Source organism: Staurois parvus, unplaced genomic scaffold (genome assembly GCF_062004578.1).
Source record: "Staurois parvus isolate SC_StPar_1 unplaced genomic scaffold, SC_StPar_1.0 ptg000415l, whole genome shotgun sequence".
In the NCBI taxonomy this organism is placed as follows: domain Eukaryota; kingdom Metazoa; phylum Chordata; class Amphibia; order Anura; family Ranidae; genus Staurois; species Staurois parvus.
Genome location: NW_028318211.1, coordinates 4,521,424 through 4,540,858, shown reverse-complemented (window position 1 = coordinate 4,540,858; position 19,435 = coordinate 4,521,424). Strand labels below are relative to the sequence as shown.

The following is a 19,435-nucleotide window of genomic DNA, read 5'->3' as shown; positions in this document are numbered from 1 at the left end:
CACTGCCGCTTGTTAACGCACATTGTGTTAAGGCAGCCCGTTCATTTGAAGGGGCTGCCCATGCTTCTCAATAAACTAATTAACAGACATTCTGCATTTTTACCAACATTGCAGCACAGCAAAACAAACAGTATGTGAGTTGAGATTTTCTGCCGTGCATTTGCAGCTACTATTAATTAGAATACCATTGACAATGAATGGCACCGCAACACACCGAACATAGAGGTGTGCATTGATGCATGTTACAAAAATAGCATAGGTGACAATGGATATCAAATAAACTGCATGATAGTGTATGACATGTAAAGTTAAAAGTAGTAGTTGGATAAGTAGGGGAAAAGAAGGAAAGAGTAATGTAATTTGTGGATCAAGTCATACTTCCATAGACAAAGCCAACAGGTGTCATTAATTGGCTGCTGTAAAGTGACACCATATTATGTGCAATATCCCTGAATGCTGATAACTCCCTAGATTGCTGAGCAACCCAATTAATTTTTTTTTAGAATATCTAAATACACAGAGTATAACTGTTTTTTTAATATAGGTGTTTTAGTTACAATGTGAATAATTTAATGCAAGGCATAACTGGAATTTCCTTTTTTAAAATCTTGCACTAAATCCCAAATAGGGTTGCAATTTGCAATATTGAACTTTGCATGGGTTTATATAGGTACATAATTCCAACCATTAAATTCTCTCAGAAAAGGTAAAAACATACAAAAATCAATAAAAGACAATACACAAAGGATCAATCTCTTTAATAGACTGATAGCAAAGTACAAACTTACCAATTGCCAGACTGGCATATATAAAAATAATAGATACATAAATATAGATAAATCTTTTGTTGGGGCAGAGATACAGAAGACCTATCTGTAAAACTGAGTGCTACACTTGGAAAGGCACTTGTGGTCATATGCATTACACAAGGGAGAATGGAAGTAGTAGCACAGTGCTGTAATTCCCTGAAGGCCACTATAGGTAAACCTTTGTATCCCAGATACCACTTTTGGCATTTTTTGGTCTCGACAAAGCAAAATTAAACACAAGGTAGTGTTGTTGTTGGCTCTCTTTTTTTCACTTAGTTTACTTTATTTGTACTTGTTTTTTATAAGGATGCTGCATCCATTTCTCCATAAAATTTTAGGAAATCTAGAACTATTTCTATAAAAAAAAAAGAATTGTCTCCATGGTTTTTAATACCCCTTATTGCCATGATTAAACACAAAGGTTAGATTTTCTGTTCTTGTGTGTGACCATTCTTCCTAATCAGCATGTAATAATGCAATGGCAGTTTTACCGGTTTAATCCATAACAAGGTTGCTGTCAATCAGCATGACATTGTATGGTGGAAGGGATAAACCTAGACATGGATGGGGTGGTTTACATAAGGAGTTTGGTATTTACACGTAAGAGATTGTGTGAATATTGACTTGAATCATGCCACCCATACATGGATCAAAATTTGACTGGTTCAGCGAGGACTGGCCATCCATGTATGGGCAGGGTGTTGATCTACCAATCAACGTCTGTACAACCACCCTGTTAGACAATTTCCAATCGGTCAGCGCTGCCAACTATAGCTGGCAGCGCTGACCAGTATATTCACAAGGCAGGGATGTCTCCCCACTGTCAGAATACAAAGACTCAGCAGGGAGGATTCCCCTGTCCACCTCGAATGCGTGGATGGGGGAATCGAGTTATTTTTTTCATTCAACTCAAGAGAAAAAAAAACAATCATCTATGGGCTGCCTTATCCAATCAGGTGAAAGCAAATTTCCATTTACTTTGAATACCTAATCATGTTCAAATAAAATTAGAAAATGGGAAATTGCTTTTCACATGATTGGATAATTGAAGTGAATATTTAATAAGTTTTGTGGAGATCCTCAACTCCTTTAGTAAATTAGCCTTATTATGTGCAAGGACCTACATTTTACCTGACTTTATTAATTATAATGGAATTTTTTTTAACACCCTTATGATGCTTCCCCAGTTTTTGTGTGTTTCCTCTGGATGCTCCAGTTTCCACCCAAACTCCTACTATACTTCATTAGTATATGATTGAATGAGCCCAGTCTATATTTTCCACTCCACCCTGGCATTTCCCAGGATTCAAAAGGGTGAAGAATAGGCACCGAGCTACCAACCTAATCCTGGAAAACACTGATAGCTGCTGTATAAAACAGTACAATGGCTACCTAAAGTGCTTCAGTAGCACAGGAAAGACAAGTCTTGTATAAGTGTATTTTATTGCTGAAGCTATAAAAAATAGCTTAAATGCAATTCTTCTCTTAATGTGGGTATTACAAAGACAAATGGGGGGTTTTCAAGGGTTTCAAATTGGGTGAGACTGCACCGTATATCCCAGTCTCCCGTGTTATGATGAATAACAAATCTAAACAAAGAATAAGCCACCTAAAGACTGTAAAATGCAATCTAAACTAACGAGAACAACACTGGCCCTTTGCAACTGTTACCTGAGAAAAATAATCTGAAATCCAACAATGTGGGTGTGCATAGAAAAGACAGAGAACAGTAAGCCTTTTCATGTCGTCTTATAGGGCCAGCAACTGACCTGTTCTTTGAGTTCCCTGCTGATGGAGCATTGGTCTTCCATAAGGACAGATAACATATGGATTTATGTACAATTGTTAATGGTTATCAACAATGAAGTCACTGTAGTTTGGCTGTAATTCTTCTCTCTCCAATTGCTGATGGGTTTTCTACCAATTAAAAGAGAGGAAGCATTGCAGAAAGCAGTTGATAGAATAAATATTTAATGCACACAAAGACCATGTTGGCCAACATGCTGATGTGTATGGCCTGTTGGATGACCATGCATTAGAATAACAAGGACTTGATAAAAAATACCATTTCTGTGCTCCATGTCAACACAAGTATGGTCAGATGTAAGCTTATGTTGCCAGTGTGTAATAGAAAAATAAAAGTAAGAACATGCTGCTACTACAAACAGAACAATTCTTTCTGCATGCATCTACATGAAAAAGGCCATTGCATAACTAGTTCAGATATTGTGATCTATTCGATTTGACATAGGCATGGAGGTTTTTATGGTTCGGATCCTATGATGATTGGGAGAAAGAGACAGATATTAAAACTTTTGTCAGATCTTAAAATCTGTTACCACTGTGACTTATAATTGGCAAATCTTGATTTCATATAGAAAGACTGGAAAGTAACGTCAAAGCCATGTTTTAAAATGTTAATAGTATTGGAGAGTGGAGGTTCATTGCAGGTACCCTTTTTATATACAAAGACTGTTTGACAGTCACATCATATCAATCACATGAACAAATATAATGCTTTATGCTACAGAAAAGCTGAAAATGTAAGATTCCAAAATAAGGTAGAAAATGTAACATATCCTGCTGGTGAACATCTACTCTCAGTAGCTTGCCTATACTTCTGAAAAATGTAGATGTTTCGCTGCTCCACAATTATCCAAAGCTTGCTCTGGATGAATTTGCTGCTGAAATGAGTCTTTTTTTCTGGGATGGTTAAAGACGGCTGTTATTCTTGATTAGATGCCATGTTTTAATTCTGACGCGGCTCTGGAAAACGGTGTAGGTCTTGACCTATGAATTCACTTACTGCAGTGGAAAGAAAGAAACAAAGTTGCAACATGTAAGTAATTTCTTTTGGCATAGATTACACATACTTGGGTAGCTCTGTCCTCACTGACGCACAGATATACAAAACACTTTATACGGATACATATTCCTGGATTCTAAAAATCTACGTTAGATAATGTGATGATCATACAGTATTTAAAATGAGCAGTGTTCATATTGGCATGGCAGATGCAACTTGTTTTAAATTGATATATTAAATATAGGAAATATATTAAATAAACAGCATATTTAAGTTGAAATTTAATTTCTCTATTAGAATATAAAGGAGAATTAATTTTATAGTTCTGTCCCAATCTCTACAGATTGTATACCTGGCAATATTAAAAGTTCACTTGTGTCTAAACTAAAAGGTCAGCTATAACCCACCCACATTTAATTACACGATTGAATTGGACCTGAACTCAAAAAGCAAACATTAGCTATCTTATAAGGAAAATCTAGAGATTTAAATTTTGCATAAGCAGTACCTTGAAAAAATTGCCCTTTTCCTAAAAAAATAACAGTGCACTTCCTGGAAAGTAAGTTTGCTTAGGCACCCCTGTTCTGTAGCCTCATAGCTACACATCTGCAGTGTAATGTCATCTAAGGTACTGTGCCTTTTACTCACTGACTCTAGCTATTATCAGTAGATTTGGAGTGAGATTTGGTAATATCACTACTGTGGTGTTTACTGTTCTTGCTGGAGAGGAAGTTGTATCTGAGGACCTGCAGTGCAAATATTTTCCTGCCTTTACTTCATTCATTTCATAAATCTGTGCTTCTTCTTTCATCTTTTCTACTGTTTCTTTATCATAGCCCCACTAGTCATCAGTTCACTAGTCATCAGGAGGCAGTACTGACATAAGGAAGCAAGCCCCTGCCTTGCCAAGATAGCCACCTCCACCTTCAATGTAAGTATTCGGGGACATCTGCAGGGCGATCAAAGCAACACAAAAATACCCTTTTAGGTTACACATTAACAGACCTTTAATACTAACATTCTCTAGCAATCGTTACAAAAGTCAAGCAGTGTATTACTAAACTATCAATTGTAGCAATTCACAGACCATTGTAGTTGGTTTTGGATCATGCAGTTTGTGCTAATGCACTGGCCAAAATGTAATTGGTATTTAGATCATAATTAGAAAAACACATTAAAAAATATTTTCTAGTCTATTGGATGTATATTGTTTAGTAGTTTTATGCTTAAGCTTAGCCTCTGGGTCCTACGATAAACAGATATCAAACTGCTGTGTTTCAAAAGGTCTTTGCTGCAGTCATTGGATTATCTAAAATAACTAATTTATTTAGACACTTAAAACCTTGTTTAAAACTATTCATATTTTTTTAATGCTGCATTATATACACCAGTGCATATTTTAAGTTAATTGTACCTTCTTCCAGTGTGATCCCCTGGATTGGAATAGAATGGAAAGGGCTTTCAAACCCTTGGCTTTCCTTTCCTAAATCTCTTCCCTCGTTACTGGAAGATTTAACATATTCTTCAGAATGTTCCTGGTAACAAGTATCTTTCTCAGTCTGATTTGATGACATGCCCAATGAAACGTCAGATAATCCTTTTTGACTAGGAACTGCAGCACTAGGAATGAGTGGGGAAGAAGGTGAAGATAAAGGAGCAGGATGTGTAGAAGGGCAAAGGTTGGTAAGTTGACTGGTGCAGTTGGTCAAGCTTTGGTAAGGAGCAGAAAATGCTTGTTGCACATTATTCTCTTTGGGGACAGCCAAACTGGAAGCTTGCACAGAAAAGTCTGAATGATTTACAGACAAATCTTCTGTTTTTGAGTTTAGTGCTTGTGTTGGATTGATAGCATGACTGGAGATTGTGTTTGCAGTAAAATGTTGATTGGTATTGCATGGTTCTCCTATGCCCACTTCTGGAGATGTGGAAGATAGTTTAGCCTGCATTGTCTCTAAGGACCTACTTTCACCTAATGTGGTGTACGTGGGAGGAGCACAGGCTGGGTATGACTGATAATCTGGGACAAAATTATGTACATTTGTTTCAAAATCTAGACTTGGTAAAACAGGGGAGGAAGGATAGTTCTGATGTGGACCTGTACCTCTCTCCTCCATTTTACTTGGTGAATTTAAATGGGAGAGCAAGGATCCACTAAATGTAGTTGAACATGAAGACTGGGAAGAGCAGGGCTGTGGTGACCAGGGGACTGGACTTGGAGGGAGAGGAGAGCTGGTGTTTGATTGAAAGGGCAAAGTTAATGAAACATCACTATTGTTCTCTTGATAGGGGATGGGGGATTTAAACTCAGGAGCTACTGGGGGATTAAAGTAGCATCCCAAGAAGGAACTACTTCCAATACCGCAATCTGGAGTACCTGGGAATATTTTTTCCTGGTGTGAAGAAGTATAATACGGAGACACCTCCATGGGAGTTTCAGGTAAGTTTGGTGGTAGATGGGGGGCAAATGTTGCAGACAAATCCATCTGCGTTGGATCTAATGGGATATGACAAGGAGGAGGGAGAGAGGCAGAGGGAAACCTATGTAAGGCTATCTCAGGAAGAGGTTCCTCTTTAAATATGACTGCAAAGAAGAAGCATTAAGAGGAAAACAAAAAGTAGATAGAAAAAAAAGGAAAATATTTAAGAGAAAAAGTTATAATCAAATACAATAAAAAAAACTAAAAATGTATGTACAAAAATTAGGTTCTATACATTTTAAATAACAATAATTTATTATGCACATATGTTCTTCTGTCATGGTATTCCTATGCCATCTCCATTTCTTTGCTGAAGTATACAGTTACTACATGAATACCATCTTAAAGTGGTTTTAAAGGTTTTTTTAGAACTTACCTGCTATTTTCTTTGCTACTGAACAGAGCGGCCCCGAAACTCCTCTTCTGGGGTCCACCCCTGGTACTCCAGGCTCCTCCTCTTCTTTGAGTGCCCCCATAGCAAGCCGCTTGTGCAAGCTTGATTTTGAGCTGGGCTGTGTGTGTCTATTGATACACATCACATGGCTTGGCCCCACCCCAGCTCCCTCCTCAATGAATTTGACTGATAGCCGCAGAAGCAAATGGCTCCTGTTGCCAGTCAGTCCCTCAGTGAAGAGAGAGAGAGGAAAGCAGACTGCAGCTGGGCACAGTCTAGGAGTGAGGTAAATGTTTAGAAAGATACAGGGAAACAGCAAGTCCTAAAACATTTTTTAACTTAATGCAGTGAATTCATTAAGGTAAAAAACATTTTAGCTTTAGAACCATTTTAAGGCTCCATGCACACTAGCATAAGCTCAAAAAATGCTAGAAAAAAAGCTGGATGAAAAACCCTGATAAAAAAGTTTTTGTGCTGGCTTGTAGTAGGATTTTAGTAGCATTTAGGAGCATTAGAGTTTTATTAGTGTTTTTACAGTACATGTAGAAAAAACGCTAAAAAAAAGGTCTTAGAAGCGTTTTAGGAGCATTCAGAGTTTTTTCTGCAAAAAAATGGTCCCAAATACTCTACAAAAACATTTTTTTCCCTTTTTTGCCTAAAGTAGTGTACATGGACACATAGGATAACACTATTTAGCTTCTAGGCGCAAAAAAAAAGAATGCTAATAACAGCTTCTAGGAGCTTAAAAAATGCTAGTGTGCATGTTCTATGTACATAAAAGTGCTCCTGCTGATATTTATTCAAATAATATTTAGGATCTATGCTGTGTTATAACATTACACACAATTTTATCTACAGTTTATGTGTAGTATATAATAACACATTGCACATATGGTATGCTTAAATGGAAACCTGTAGATGACGTAGAAGTTGCCACTGCTGGACTTATAAAAATGCTAGCTGCCTGGTTGCTATGCTGATCAGATGGCTTTGTGTCTAAGCATTGCCTGGAGCCAATATGTTGTTTAGGAGTTTTGAATACACTCTGACTTTCAAACTTGCATTATTTTTCATGTCAGACAAAACAGGGACAACCAGGTAACTAGCATTCTCAGAAAGAGGTCAGCAGTGGAAGCTACCATATTTCTCTCGGTAAAGGTTTCCTTTAAAGGACACCAGCAAAGAACCATATAGACTTCTAGTGCTAACCTCTGTCTACTTTCACATTCCTATCCTGTCATAAAGTATCTGGTAGTGTAGCACCCTCCTAGCTAGCTAGGGGGAGCTCTAGTTCAGTTGTTAGGAGGGCTGAGTAGCAGCCTGGGTGTGGTAGCTAGCATGGTCAAATTTGCATCAGAGCTGAGAGGCTCTGTAGACCAGTCCTCTGGGATTTCCCCCTGTTCTAAAACTTTGGAGAAAGATCTAGAAGCAGTGGGTGGATTTGAGGAGTGGCCGGTCTGTACTCTTAGAGGATCCTGGCCAATCTCAACAGGAGGCTTGGCAAGGGGCCAGGACAGCTTTTAAGAGTAACTGAGCCTGCTCAGCTGCAGGGAGTTAAGGTGGAAGATAGACAGAATGTGAGGCTGGAAGCAGGAGCCTATGAGGGGGCCCAAATGGAAAAGGGTTCACCAACAGGTAGAGGACCTTGAAAGGAGGAAAGCTTGGGACTTTACTGGTCCCCTGAGAGAGGACCACCTGTGAGGCAGGCAAGGAGCGGCACATCTAAAAGGCCTGGTAGCAGGCACCAGCAACACAGGAGAAGGACTGAGTGAGTAGAACTGCACCCCCTGGGCCAGAGAGGGGAAGGAGCACTCTGGTGGGAAACCAGATTATCCACCACCCAGGACTGTCTTATTTCTTAAAGTGACAGGCACTGGATCCCCTGTTTGGGGATTCCTCCAGGCAGCCAGAAAGAGGAGCATCTGGGGTATGGGGTAGTACTACAGGAAATGCTGGCTAGCTCTCCACAAAAAGGATTTTTGTGTAAAGAATTGTACATAGTTCAGGAAGTTGTCCTTGGTTTCTCAGTTCTTTTGGGCATACCATACACCCCTTACCGCATCCAAGTTCTAAATCGCCAATAAAACATCAAAACAAGCTCAAGGACTGGTCATTGACTCCCAAATGCAAGTGGATGTCAAAATGTGTGTTGCCTGGCTTTGCAGTGCTATAGGGAGACTCAAAACTTCAGCAACTCCTAAGGGGGTAATGCTACAATAGTATCAAGAAGTTAGATATCAATATGGAATTTTCTTACTTCTTCTTGGTGATAGCTTGGTCAGGGTGGTAATGACACCTTGGTCAATGTGCTGGGAGCATGTAGTGAGCGCATTCTCAGCACACAACCTGCCATGGATGCATATGAATGGTGACTGTTAAAACCCACGTTTCCTGCCAACAAATATACTGCATGAGTTAAGTGGTCTGCAAGAAGTTAAAATGATTTTAGGTGGTGTGCTATGTGCTGAATAGCCTAAGCAACCTGTATAAGTAGATCTCTGTCTGTTGGGTCTATTTAAACAGCAGGGTCACCCACCTCTGTCTTATTAGTTTATAGAACTCAAATGGAATTTTATCAAAATAAAATAAAAAAAGTGAGCAGGAAATGTGAGACTCTTATAAGATAACTCAGCGTGGTCTGCAGACTAAGCATCCTGAACTCATCCTGTATTAACCCCCTTGGCGGTATTCCCGAGTGTAGCTCAGGGCAAAGTTTCAGTACGACAAGTGGTAACCCCGAGCTACACTCGGGCTTACCATACAGCGCTGCTCCGGGATCCCTCGGTCACTTACCTTGTCCTGCGCTCCCGCGATGTCCCTCCTGCAGTGTCCCCTGTAATGCACTCCGACGGATGCCGGCATCTGTCATCTGGGCTCAGTCCCCTGCGAGCGTCGGGATGTACGGGGGGGACGGAACAGCGGGAAATTTGAAAATGACATATTGTGACATTCACTCAATACACTAAAATCACATAGTAAAACATTACTGTATCAAACCATTTCACATACATTTTGGTCTCTAGTGCTTTGTCCTGTGCCCTGCCTGCATTTTTACTGTTCTTTCTACCTGGAAACTGAGAAACGTCCATGGCGTCCAAAAAGCGTCCCTTTACGTCAAAACCGGTTTTACACCAGCTAGAGAACAGCAATAGTAAATTAGAACCACTTGCAGAATTGAGTGATAATGATTCGTGGGGAAATTCGTCACCAGACACTGAAAACGATTTTGCGACTTTGCTCAGTGATGTGCGAACTTGGCGCTATATTTCAAATTTCAGTGTTTTTGGTTTGATTATATTATTGAAATAAATGTATTATTATTATATTATTATTTTTTATGATTATTTATTAAATTATAATTTATAATTTCGTGTTTTAAATTTTAACATACCCGGGATGTTTACTAGACTCTTGTTCGGACAGATTTCAGTGAGTTATTCCTAAAAATGACAGGCCTACAATAAAAAAAATACATATTTCCATGCAAAAAAATGTACCGCTTTGAGCACAGAAATATGGACATAATCAGACTGCTAGGGAGGTTAAATGCCTTTTTGCAAAGTAAAAATATAATACCTATAATCGATAATAACCATGAAAACATGATGTTAAAGATCAGTTTGGAAACATATAAAATAAAATTAAACAAAAGCCACAAAAGTTTCCAACTAATGAATTTTGAGGCACTCACTTGGTAGGTAGCGAAAACTTTGCATAGGGCTTCTTTTCCTGCGTCCATTAGAGATATAGAAGTAGACCTGTAGTGGCCGTGTTATCTCCTTATTACAATACTCTGGGACTTGCACAGAGAGCAGAGACTGGAAAATGGAAAGCAAAATCAATACATGTAATATCCCTTTATCATATGTATAAAAACAATAAACATGCAATTATAAAAGCGTATCTCTGAGCAGTAGTGCTTTTTTAACACTAGCTGGCAGCAGAGGAACACATACCGATCACGGTAGACTTCCTCTGACATCTAAATTAAACCTTTCTGAAAATGCTAGCTGCCTGCCTTCTGTGCTGTCCTTCTGGCTTCTGTGATTTTGTGCCACTGACCCCAAACAAGTATAAAGATCAGAAAGATCAAAAAATGTCCAAGGGTCAGCATTACAAATTGGCTGCTAGCATTAGTAGAAGGTTGTCACCCTCTGTGTTTCTCTCATGACAGGTTCTCTTTATGGGAAATCCTGAATAGCAGATGGACAAAAGACTTTTCCTGTTCAATGGAAGAAAAGGAAAGTACGAATGGAGCAATGTGCAATGGACAATAAGCCACAGCACCTAGTCAGAAAACAATTAAACCAAATCTGTGCTGAAAGAAATATGGAAGCTGCCGTTATTGACCTTAAAATTCTAATTGCTTGGCAGTCATGCCAGATCCCCTGAGCTTAGTACTTTCTGATTCACTGACCTGGAACATACATGCAAAAAGTGATGTCACAACCAAATTATAACCTCTTACCTTATTTGCATGTATTTCCTGGGTCACTGAAGTATTAAAGCTAATGGGTCAACGATATATAGTCAGGCAACTAACATTTTCAGAAGGCAAGATTCACAATATCACTTTCTGTCCTGGTGACAATGGTCACCAGTTCAAATAGACAAGGTAGATGTTCCTGCCCTTGGGTACACTTTAAGGCTCACTGCACAATAGCATGTTTTTAAGATCTTAGAAGCTGTTATTAGCATTTTTTCGGCTCCTAGTAGAACCTAATAGTGTTATCCTATGTGTCCAAGGTAGAACGTCACCAGCACACTGAGGATCACCAACATGGGTCCAAATGTTTTAATGAACAACCACATAGTTACAGCAAGGGAACGTTTCGGAGTCTCGCAGGACTACTTCATCAGGCATGTCACATGCTGTAACTATTTGACCCATATTGGTGATCCTCGGTGTGTTGGTGACGTTCTCTCTTGCTGATTCTGTTCGGTTCCAGCCAATGATCGCTGCAGCACCCACTTATACACACAGACATTTTTAACTCAGGAATGTGTGCGTTTGGATTGTACACTTGAATCCTATGTGTCCATGCACACTACTTTAGGCTATTAGCTTTTTTTGAGGTTTGACGTCTAGGAGCAGAAAATAAAAATTTTGTAGAGTTTTTTGGAACAGAAAAAAAAAATGCTCCCAAATGCTGCTAAACGCTACTAAAATGCTCCTAACAACTTTTTTTCTAGCTTTTTGTACCCTCTACATTTACTGCAAAAATGCTAATAAAACGCTAATGCTCTTAAATGTTTCTGAACTTTACTAAAATGCTACTAAAAAAAGCTATTACCTGCGTATTTTATCCAGCATTTTTTCCAGCGTTTTTTTTAGCTTAAAAAACGCTAGTGTGCATGGATCCTTAGCCTGAATATGGTGCGTTTTTCTTTAAAAGTGGAATTAAACCTCTGCATAAAAAAATTAAAGAATGGCTGCCGAGAGCTTTATGCCATAATATTCTAGTATGCACAACATATTAGCACATTATGGCAGACCTTACCTTCTAAGTGATTGATCTCCTCCAGTCCTGTGGTATCACAGGGGCTTCCATCTTCTCCCGATCTTCCTTTTGGGTTTCGGACTCTCTGTGATGACTTCCCTCCCGCACATGTACATGGCAGTCACATCAGCAGAGTGAGGCCGTAAATGTATACTGCAGTGCACATGGGAGTCTCAGTGTACAAAAACGCTGACAGGCAGGGAGGCTTATGAGAGAGGAGACCAATAGGGTCTATTCTGTCATAGAAATTCTACCTGTCAGCATTTTTTTTTTTAGCTTTAATTCCACATAACCATTTGCTTATCACTGGACAGTAAGCAATGCATTCTAAAGTCTTTGGGGTGGATTTACTAAATGCAACTAGACTGTGCACTTTGCAAGGACAGTTACACTAATTTTCCCCAGAACTTAGTAACGCTCTGCTGATTTCCATCATCCAATCATATGTAAGCAAAAATGCTTTTTCACTTTCCTTGAAGCTCCATGCACACCAGCCTTTTTTTTGGTTTTTAAGTTCAAAAACTGCTGGATAAAAAATGATGGTAATAGCATATTTTAGTAGCGTTTTAGGAGCATTTAGCGTTTTGTTTCTGCTGGAAAAGTGCTCCAAAACACTCTACAAAAATATTTTTTTTTCTGCTCCTAGATGCTGAAGCTCAAAAAATGTTAATGGCCTAAAGAAGTGTGCATGGTCACATAGGGGGTTGATTTACTAAAACTGGAGAGTGCAAAATCTGGTGCAGCTCTGCATAGAATCCAATCATCTTTCAGGTTTTATTGCCAAAGCTTAACTGAACAAGCTGAATTTAGAAGCTGATTGGCTACCATGCACAGCTGCACCAGATTCTGAATGCTCCAGTTTTGGTAAATCTACCCCATAGGATAACTCTAGCTTCTAGGAGTAGAGATAAAAATGCTAATAACAGCTTCTAGGAGCTTAAAAAACGCTAGTGTGCATGGAGCCTCAACCTGATTGGGTATTCTTTACAAAGTGCAGCTTTACCACATTTCATTTACTAAGGAACTTGCAAAGTGCACAGTCTATTTGTCTTTAGTAAATCAACTCCTTTGTATCTGTCTGCTTGTTCAGTTATGTGTAAAAACGAATGCGGATCTTACAAATGGTATTCAGATTTTCCCATTTTGGTGTACATTCCAGAAGAGGGGTCAAAGATGTAAAATAAATCTGGCAAATTATGACATATAAGGCAGAAAATGTGGAACCTCCTTACATAAGTCACATTATCAGAAACGTGCTAAGCCCGAGGGTAACTTGAGAAAAAAGAGTTTTATCAAACCTAAAACAGTGCACATTATACCTCATTACTTTTCAATCTGTTTACTTTTGCTTCCTCTTCCCATTGCAGTTTTCCATCTATTGGGAGAAAGGAAACACAGGTTAAGTAATGTCTTGGATATTTTTTTATATCATGCCAACATTTTATGCATGGCTTTGTTGAGAGAATGTTCACTATTCATGTCAGTACATGTTCACATTGGGGCTTACAGTGTTATATCTTGCATATAATCACATATTCGCTTTCATGAAGAAACAATTACCTTACCACCAAGAAGAATTATTAAAGCTTACATTTTTTTTTAACAGCACAAGGGACGGTACATAAATTGAATGCATTGAATGAGAAGTGTCCCTTGCTGGTGGCTGCTTTGTTCACTGAAAACTGAAGTCCTCTGTTTCCCCCCCATACCCTTGCAGCTGCAATCTTCCAGTGCTGAGGGGGTTAATACGAGCTGCTGGACCTGTCACAGGCACTTGTCAGAAGTGCAGATTATTCCCACCCTTACCCTTTTCGCACCTCCTACATTTATAGAAGCTGTACTAAATCTTCCAGTAATTAAAAGACTACTTTGAATGAAGATAGAGCGCTTTTCATTGTGAGAAACTATAGTACAGCCACTATTAATGAAGCAGGGGGGCAAAACACCTTTGATGAGTACCTGTTAAAAGGTCCAGCGGCTCGTATTAACCCTCATAGCATCAGAAAATTACTGCTGCAGGGGATATTGGGGGGTGGGGAGGGGGGATTGAAGGCTTGAATGAATAAATTTATATATATATATATATATATATATATATACACATACACACATACATGCACTCACTGGCCACTTTATTGGGTACACCTGTTCAATTACTTGGTAACACAAATTGTTAATCAGCCAATCACATGGCAGCAACTCAATGCATTTAGGCATCTACACGTAGTCAAGATGACTTGCTGAAGTTCAAACCAAGCATCAGAATGGGGAAGAAAGGGGATAAGTGAATGTATGTATGTATATATATATATATATATATATATATATATATACACACAGCATAAATGAGTACATCTTGACAGATTTGCCAGAAAACCTTTACTTTCCTTTCAGAATCAACATTTTCTATGGGACACTATACTACAAAATACTCCCACAAATGCGAGCCATTCATTGGAAACAAGATTTGTTGATTTGCATACAAAATAAACATTTTCACTTACATTTTAATTCAAGACCATGTTGCAAAAACGAATACACCCCAATGAAAGTCTTAGGAGCAAAGCTAAATTTTAGACAACAAAATCCTAATTAACAAGAATTCAACTACAGGTGAGTCTAATTATTCATTAAACAGGCATCCAGCAGACAGTTGATTATAAAAGGGCGTTACTTAACAAAGAAAACCCCTTCCCATTTCATGCTGTCAGCAAGGGCACCACATGGAAGAGAAATGTCACTGAGAAAGAAAATAATTTCTTTATACAAGAAAGATGAAGGCTACAAGGCTATTAATCAGTCAGAATACTGTAGCAAAAGTGATACAAAAATGTAACAAAGATGGAACTGCAACCATCTCACAGAGACCTCCATGCCTTCCTCGGTAGTTAATACCTCGACAGGAGCATCTTCTGATGAGAAGGGGTGAAGAAAATCGCCATGCAAGTTCACTGCAGTTAGCTAAATAAGTAAAACTCAAACTGGGGTGATTGTTTCCTGTGACACAATATGGCTTACACTGCAGTGGAATGCCATGCATGGGTGTCAACCACGAAGGAAGCCTCTCCTAAAGCTCATGCACAAAAATGCCTGCCTAGAATTTGCCAGGGCCCATGCTGAAAAAGAAGAAGACTACTGGGACTCTGTACTCTGGAGTGATGAGACCAAGATAAATGTTTTTGGAACTGATGGCTTCAAAACTGTATGGTGTTGCACAGGTGAGGAGTACAAAGAAAAATGCATGGTGTCTACAGTGAACATTGATGGTGGCAATGTCCTTCTGTGGGGCTGCATGAGTGCTACTGGTGTTGGGGAGCTGCATTTCATTGACAATATCATAAATTCACAGATGTATGGGTCTATATTGAAAGATATGATGCTGCTATCACTCCATGCCCTTGGTTGTCCTGCACTTTTCCAACATGACTATGATCCAAAACACACATCTAAGACCATTGTTGTATTTCTGAAGAAGAACAGGGTGACAGTTATTCAGTGGCCAAGTACATCTCCTGATCTGAATCCAATCAAACACCTATGGGGAATTATAAAGAGACAAGTTGAGCATCACTCTCCATCCAGCATCCAGGCTCTAAAAGAGGTCGTACCAGATGTTGCAATATGTCGCCAACTTGGTCATTCCATGCCTAGAAGATTTGGTGCTGTCCATACAAATCATGGAGGTCATACAAAATACTAGATGTAGTAGTTTTTGTTGTGGGGTGCATTCATTTTTGCATCAACTAATTTGAGCAAAACTGAAGATTTTGTAATCTAAGTTATATTATTAATCTTACTTTCATGTAATGAGCTAAACAAATGTTCTATAAATCTCAGCTTTGTCAAAATTTTGGAAATTGTTCTTGTGAGATATTGATTAAAATCTTACTTTTCAAAAGGGGTGTACACACACACACACACACACACACATATATATATATATATATATATATATATATATACACACACAGTATATACTAAAGTCTGTGTATACAGAATAATGCAATATATTATGGCATGCTAGTTCTTAGATATGGTATCTGCATTTGTTTTCTTTTCACAGACATTTTTTGTATTTTCACCTGGTGATCCTGTTTTAACACACTTCCTGTCCTGCAGTGACAACATTCATTTACTGTATGTGTGGAGGAGTAGCTTTGTCACCCTATAACAGGACTACATAACAACTCTCCTTATCTCCATAACATGGGTGGGGGGTGCAGTTTTGATTCTCAGAGAGAACTGGAAACAATGTAACTGATCAGACAACCGCATAGTCGAGCATACAGAAAGTTGTGAACTCACAAGATTTCTGGCAGGGTCTAAAGTTCTTTTTTTGCACAGATAATGCTTTTATTGTCATATTTAACAGACCAAAAAGGAACAAATAAAAAAAGTTCATTGCTAGGGTTTACATACACTTTAAAGCCCAACTCTAGCTTCAAGACTTTGGTTTTAACACTAGAACACCCATGTAAACCAGCAAACATGATTGTAGAATCCTGGTTATTTGGATCCAGGGTCCGAGTGCAGGATAGCAGTGGAACTAAAGGTTTCGTTGCTTCTCCCATATTTGGGACAGACTTCATTTATATCTTACCTGGCCCCTTTTCTAAGAAGATCACTTTTGAATCTGAAAGGAAGTTGGAACCACACAGGAGCAACTCCTCCCGTCCATTCACTGAACATGCGCTGAGACTGTAGTTTTCCACTTGAGGGAGCTCTTGAGCTGAACGTTGAGCTGGGTGAAGTGGAGAAAAATGGGTGTGTTTAGAAAGGACTCAATAGAATGTGCTGCTATTTTGGCATCGTTTCTGGTGTAGCATTTTAATCTATATTCTACCTACTTTTTTTTTTCAGCAGTTCAGTTTTTTATCTGAAATCCCCGATTGTCTGTGACTGCACTTTGCTGTGTTTAAATGTGATTTGGTGCAGTGTGTGACTACTGTGTAAAATAGGAAATAGTCTGATTCACAGAAACATTTGGAATCAGTCTACTTTTCTTTTAGGCTACGTTTAGATGTGCAGCAAGATTGCTCCAGTTTTGAAAAGTGATCTGCATTTAGATTGCTTTTCAGAGGCATTTGACAATAAATACAGGGTGGTTATGCCGTGAACCCATTTGCTGTGACATGTGAACACCCCCAATTGCTGCCTTTTCAGTTGGGGGAGGGAGGTAGCCCAAGTCCAAACCAGCCTATATAGCACTTTTCTAGTGGAATAAATGGGAACTTCAGCAAAACCGACCTTGTGTTTTGAATCCTCTCTCAGGACATTTTAGCCGTGGAGTGGCTACAATTCCACAGGTTCTTCAGCCCAAAATCTTGTGCTAGGCATCATTTGATCTCCAAGTCCCCTTTGCAAATATCCCGGGGAATATATGATTTGCTTGCTGTGAACATATGAACATGTGATAGGCCCTGCTGGCTTTGGGGCTTGAGTAGCTGATCATCTGGCAACTTCGCTGTCACTTATAGGACGTACTATAATGGGTATTGTTGTCAACTGTTGATAATATTTTAAGGGAGTCAGTGGAGAATGAAGTGAGGGGAGCCCAATTATGAATTTCCTGGAAGGGGCTTTCCACTTCAGTCCCAAGCCATTTCTGCCACTTTTTGTTTACATTTTCAAACCAGCATTTTTACTAGAAAATGTCTTAGAACCCCCAACTATTATTTTTTTTAAAGCAGAGGCCCTAGAGCATATTTTTTTTTTTTTGGGGGGGGGATACACGTTTTAAAATTTTATTGCAAAAAAACACAATACATAACTCATCTCATGTTTTGTCAAATAAAAAATATGATGTTATACCAAGTAAATAGATACCAAACATGTCACGCTTTAACTGCTTCCCGACTGCCCTATAGCAGAAATACTGCTACAGGGCAGCACTGGAGCGCAACATCACGTATCTATACGTGATTTTGTATTTCTGGGTAGGGGGTGCCCGCAGTCAATCACTGGGTCCGGGACAGTGATTACTCGCCGGCGCCCGGGGATTTCCGAGGATCTACGACGGGAAGGAGAACTGTTTTGTTTACTAACAGCTCTCCTCCGTGTCAGCTTGGGCACACTGCTTTGGATGGCTGTGCATAGCACAGCCATCCAAAGCAGTGTGTTTACAGTGAAGAACACCGCCTAGTAAAACACTCCCAGCACACAGTTAACCCTTTGATTGCCCCTCATGTTAACCGCCTTCCTGCCCAGTGCCATTAGTACAGTGTCAGTGCTTTTTTTTTTTAGCACTGATCACTGTATTTGTGTCACTGGGGATGTGAGTGACACCAAGTCAGTTCCCCCCAGTGTCAGAATGTCCACCGCAGTCCCGCTATAAGTTGCTGATCACCACCATTACTAGTAAAAAAAAAAAAAAATCCCAGTTTATATACCACCATTTGTAAACGCTATAACTTTCATGGAAACTGATTAATTTACATGTATTGGGATTTTTTTTAGCAAAGACATTTAGCAGAATACATTTTGGCGTAAATTTATGATGAAATATGATTTTTTAAATTTTTTTACTGGACATGTATAATAACAAAAAAATTTGTTTTTTTCTCAAAATTGTCGGTCTTTTTTTTCATAGCAAAAAAAATAAAAAATGCACAAGCAATCAAATACCACTGAAAGAAAGCTCAATTTGTGGGAGAAAAAGGACGTAAATTTAATTTGGGTGCAGCGTTGCTTGACCCCTCAATTGTCAGTTAAAGTAACGCTGCGCCGTAACGCAAAAAATGGCCTGGTCAGGAAAGGGGGTAAATCCTCTGGAGGGCAAGTGGTTAAACTTGCGCACACCTGTGTACCTGCGACGGAGTACATTTTACTATCCATAGGCAACACTTTAAAAGTCTTTACAGGGTAGCACTTTAGATTTACAGAGGAGGTCTAGTGTTAGAATTACTGCTCATGACAATCACGGCAAGACCTCACATGTGTGGGATGATCGCTGTTTGTGTGCGGGCGGGACTGACGCGGGTGTTCATCTTGTGAGGGGACGGGGGCACTTTCTCTCTTTTTTTTTTTTTAATTATTTATATTTTTATTTTCTTCTATTTTTACGCTGTCACTTTAATTTTTTTAAAATTTTTTTTTTATTGCTGTCACAAGGAATGTAAACTTCCCGTGAAAGCAATAGACACGTAACAGTATTTTTATGGAGGGAGTGATGTCAGGTCATTGCTTCCGGTTTACAATAAAGGAGAATCGATCAAAGCCGATTCCGGTTTTGTTCGACTGTCCGGCCAGCCGGCAGAAGTGCTGGATGGTCTCTCAGGACTCCTGGTGGAACAGGAGATCCCGAGAGAGCGGCAGGAGGCAGTGGGGGGTATCCCCTGCCACTGCTTATACAAGCAATTGAGCGGCTAGTAGTCGCCCCAATTGTTTGCACAAGAGAGCCAACCACCAGCTGTAAAAAGACAGTACCGGGGTGATGCCTGCAGCTGCCG

The 19,435-nt window shown here is 39.3% G+C and overlaps 1 protein-coding gene across 1 annotated transcript in view; it reads right to left on the bottom strand.

Annotated features, from left to right (window-relative positions):
* Positions 1 to 743: 743 nt before the first annotated feature.
* The window catches only part of NFATC4 (nuclear factor of activated T cells 4), a 147,926-nt gene continuing 129,234 nt past the window's right edge, over positions 744 to 19,435 (bottom strand). The window contains exons 6-10 of the mRNA XM_089687054.1: positions 16,588 to 16,728; positions 13,307 to 13,362; positions 10,178 to 10,304; positions 5,030 to 6,196; positions 744 to 3,614 (exon numbers count right to left, since the gene is read on the bottom strand). Coding sequence (XP_089543180.1) covers positions 3,559 to 3,614; positions 5,030 to 6,196; positions 10,178 to 10,304; positions 13,307 to 13,362; positions 16,588 to 16,728 — 1,547 coding nt within the window. The 3' untranslated portion in view covers positions 744 to 3,558. The remainder of the gene's footprint in view (positions 3,615 to 5,029; positions 6,197 to 10,177; positions 10,305 to 13,306; positions 13,363 to 16,587; positions 16,729 to 19,435) is intronic.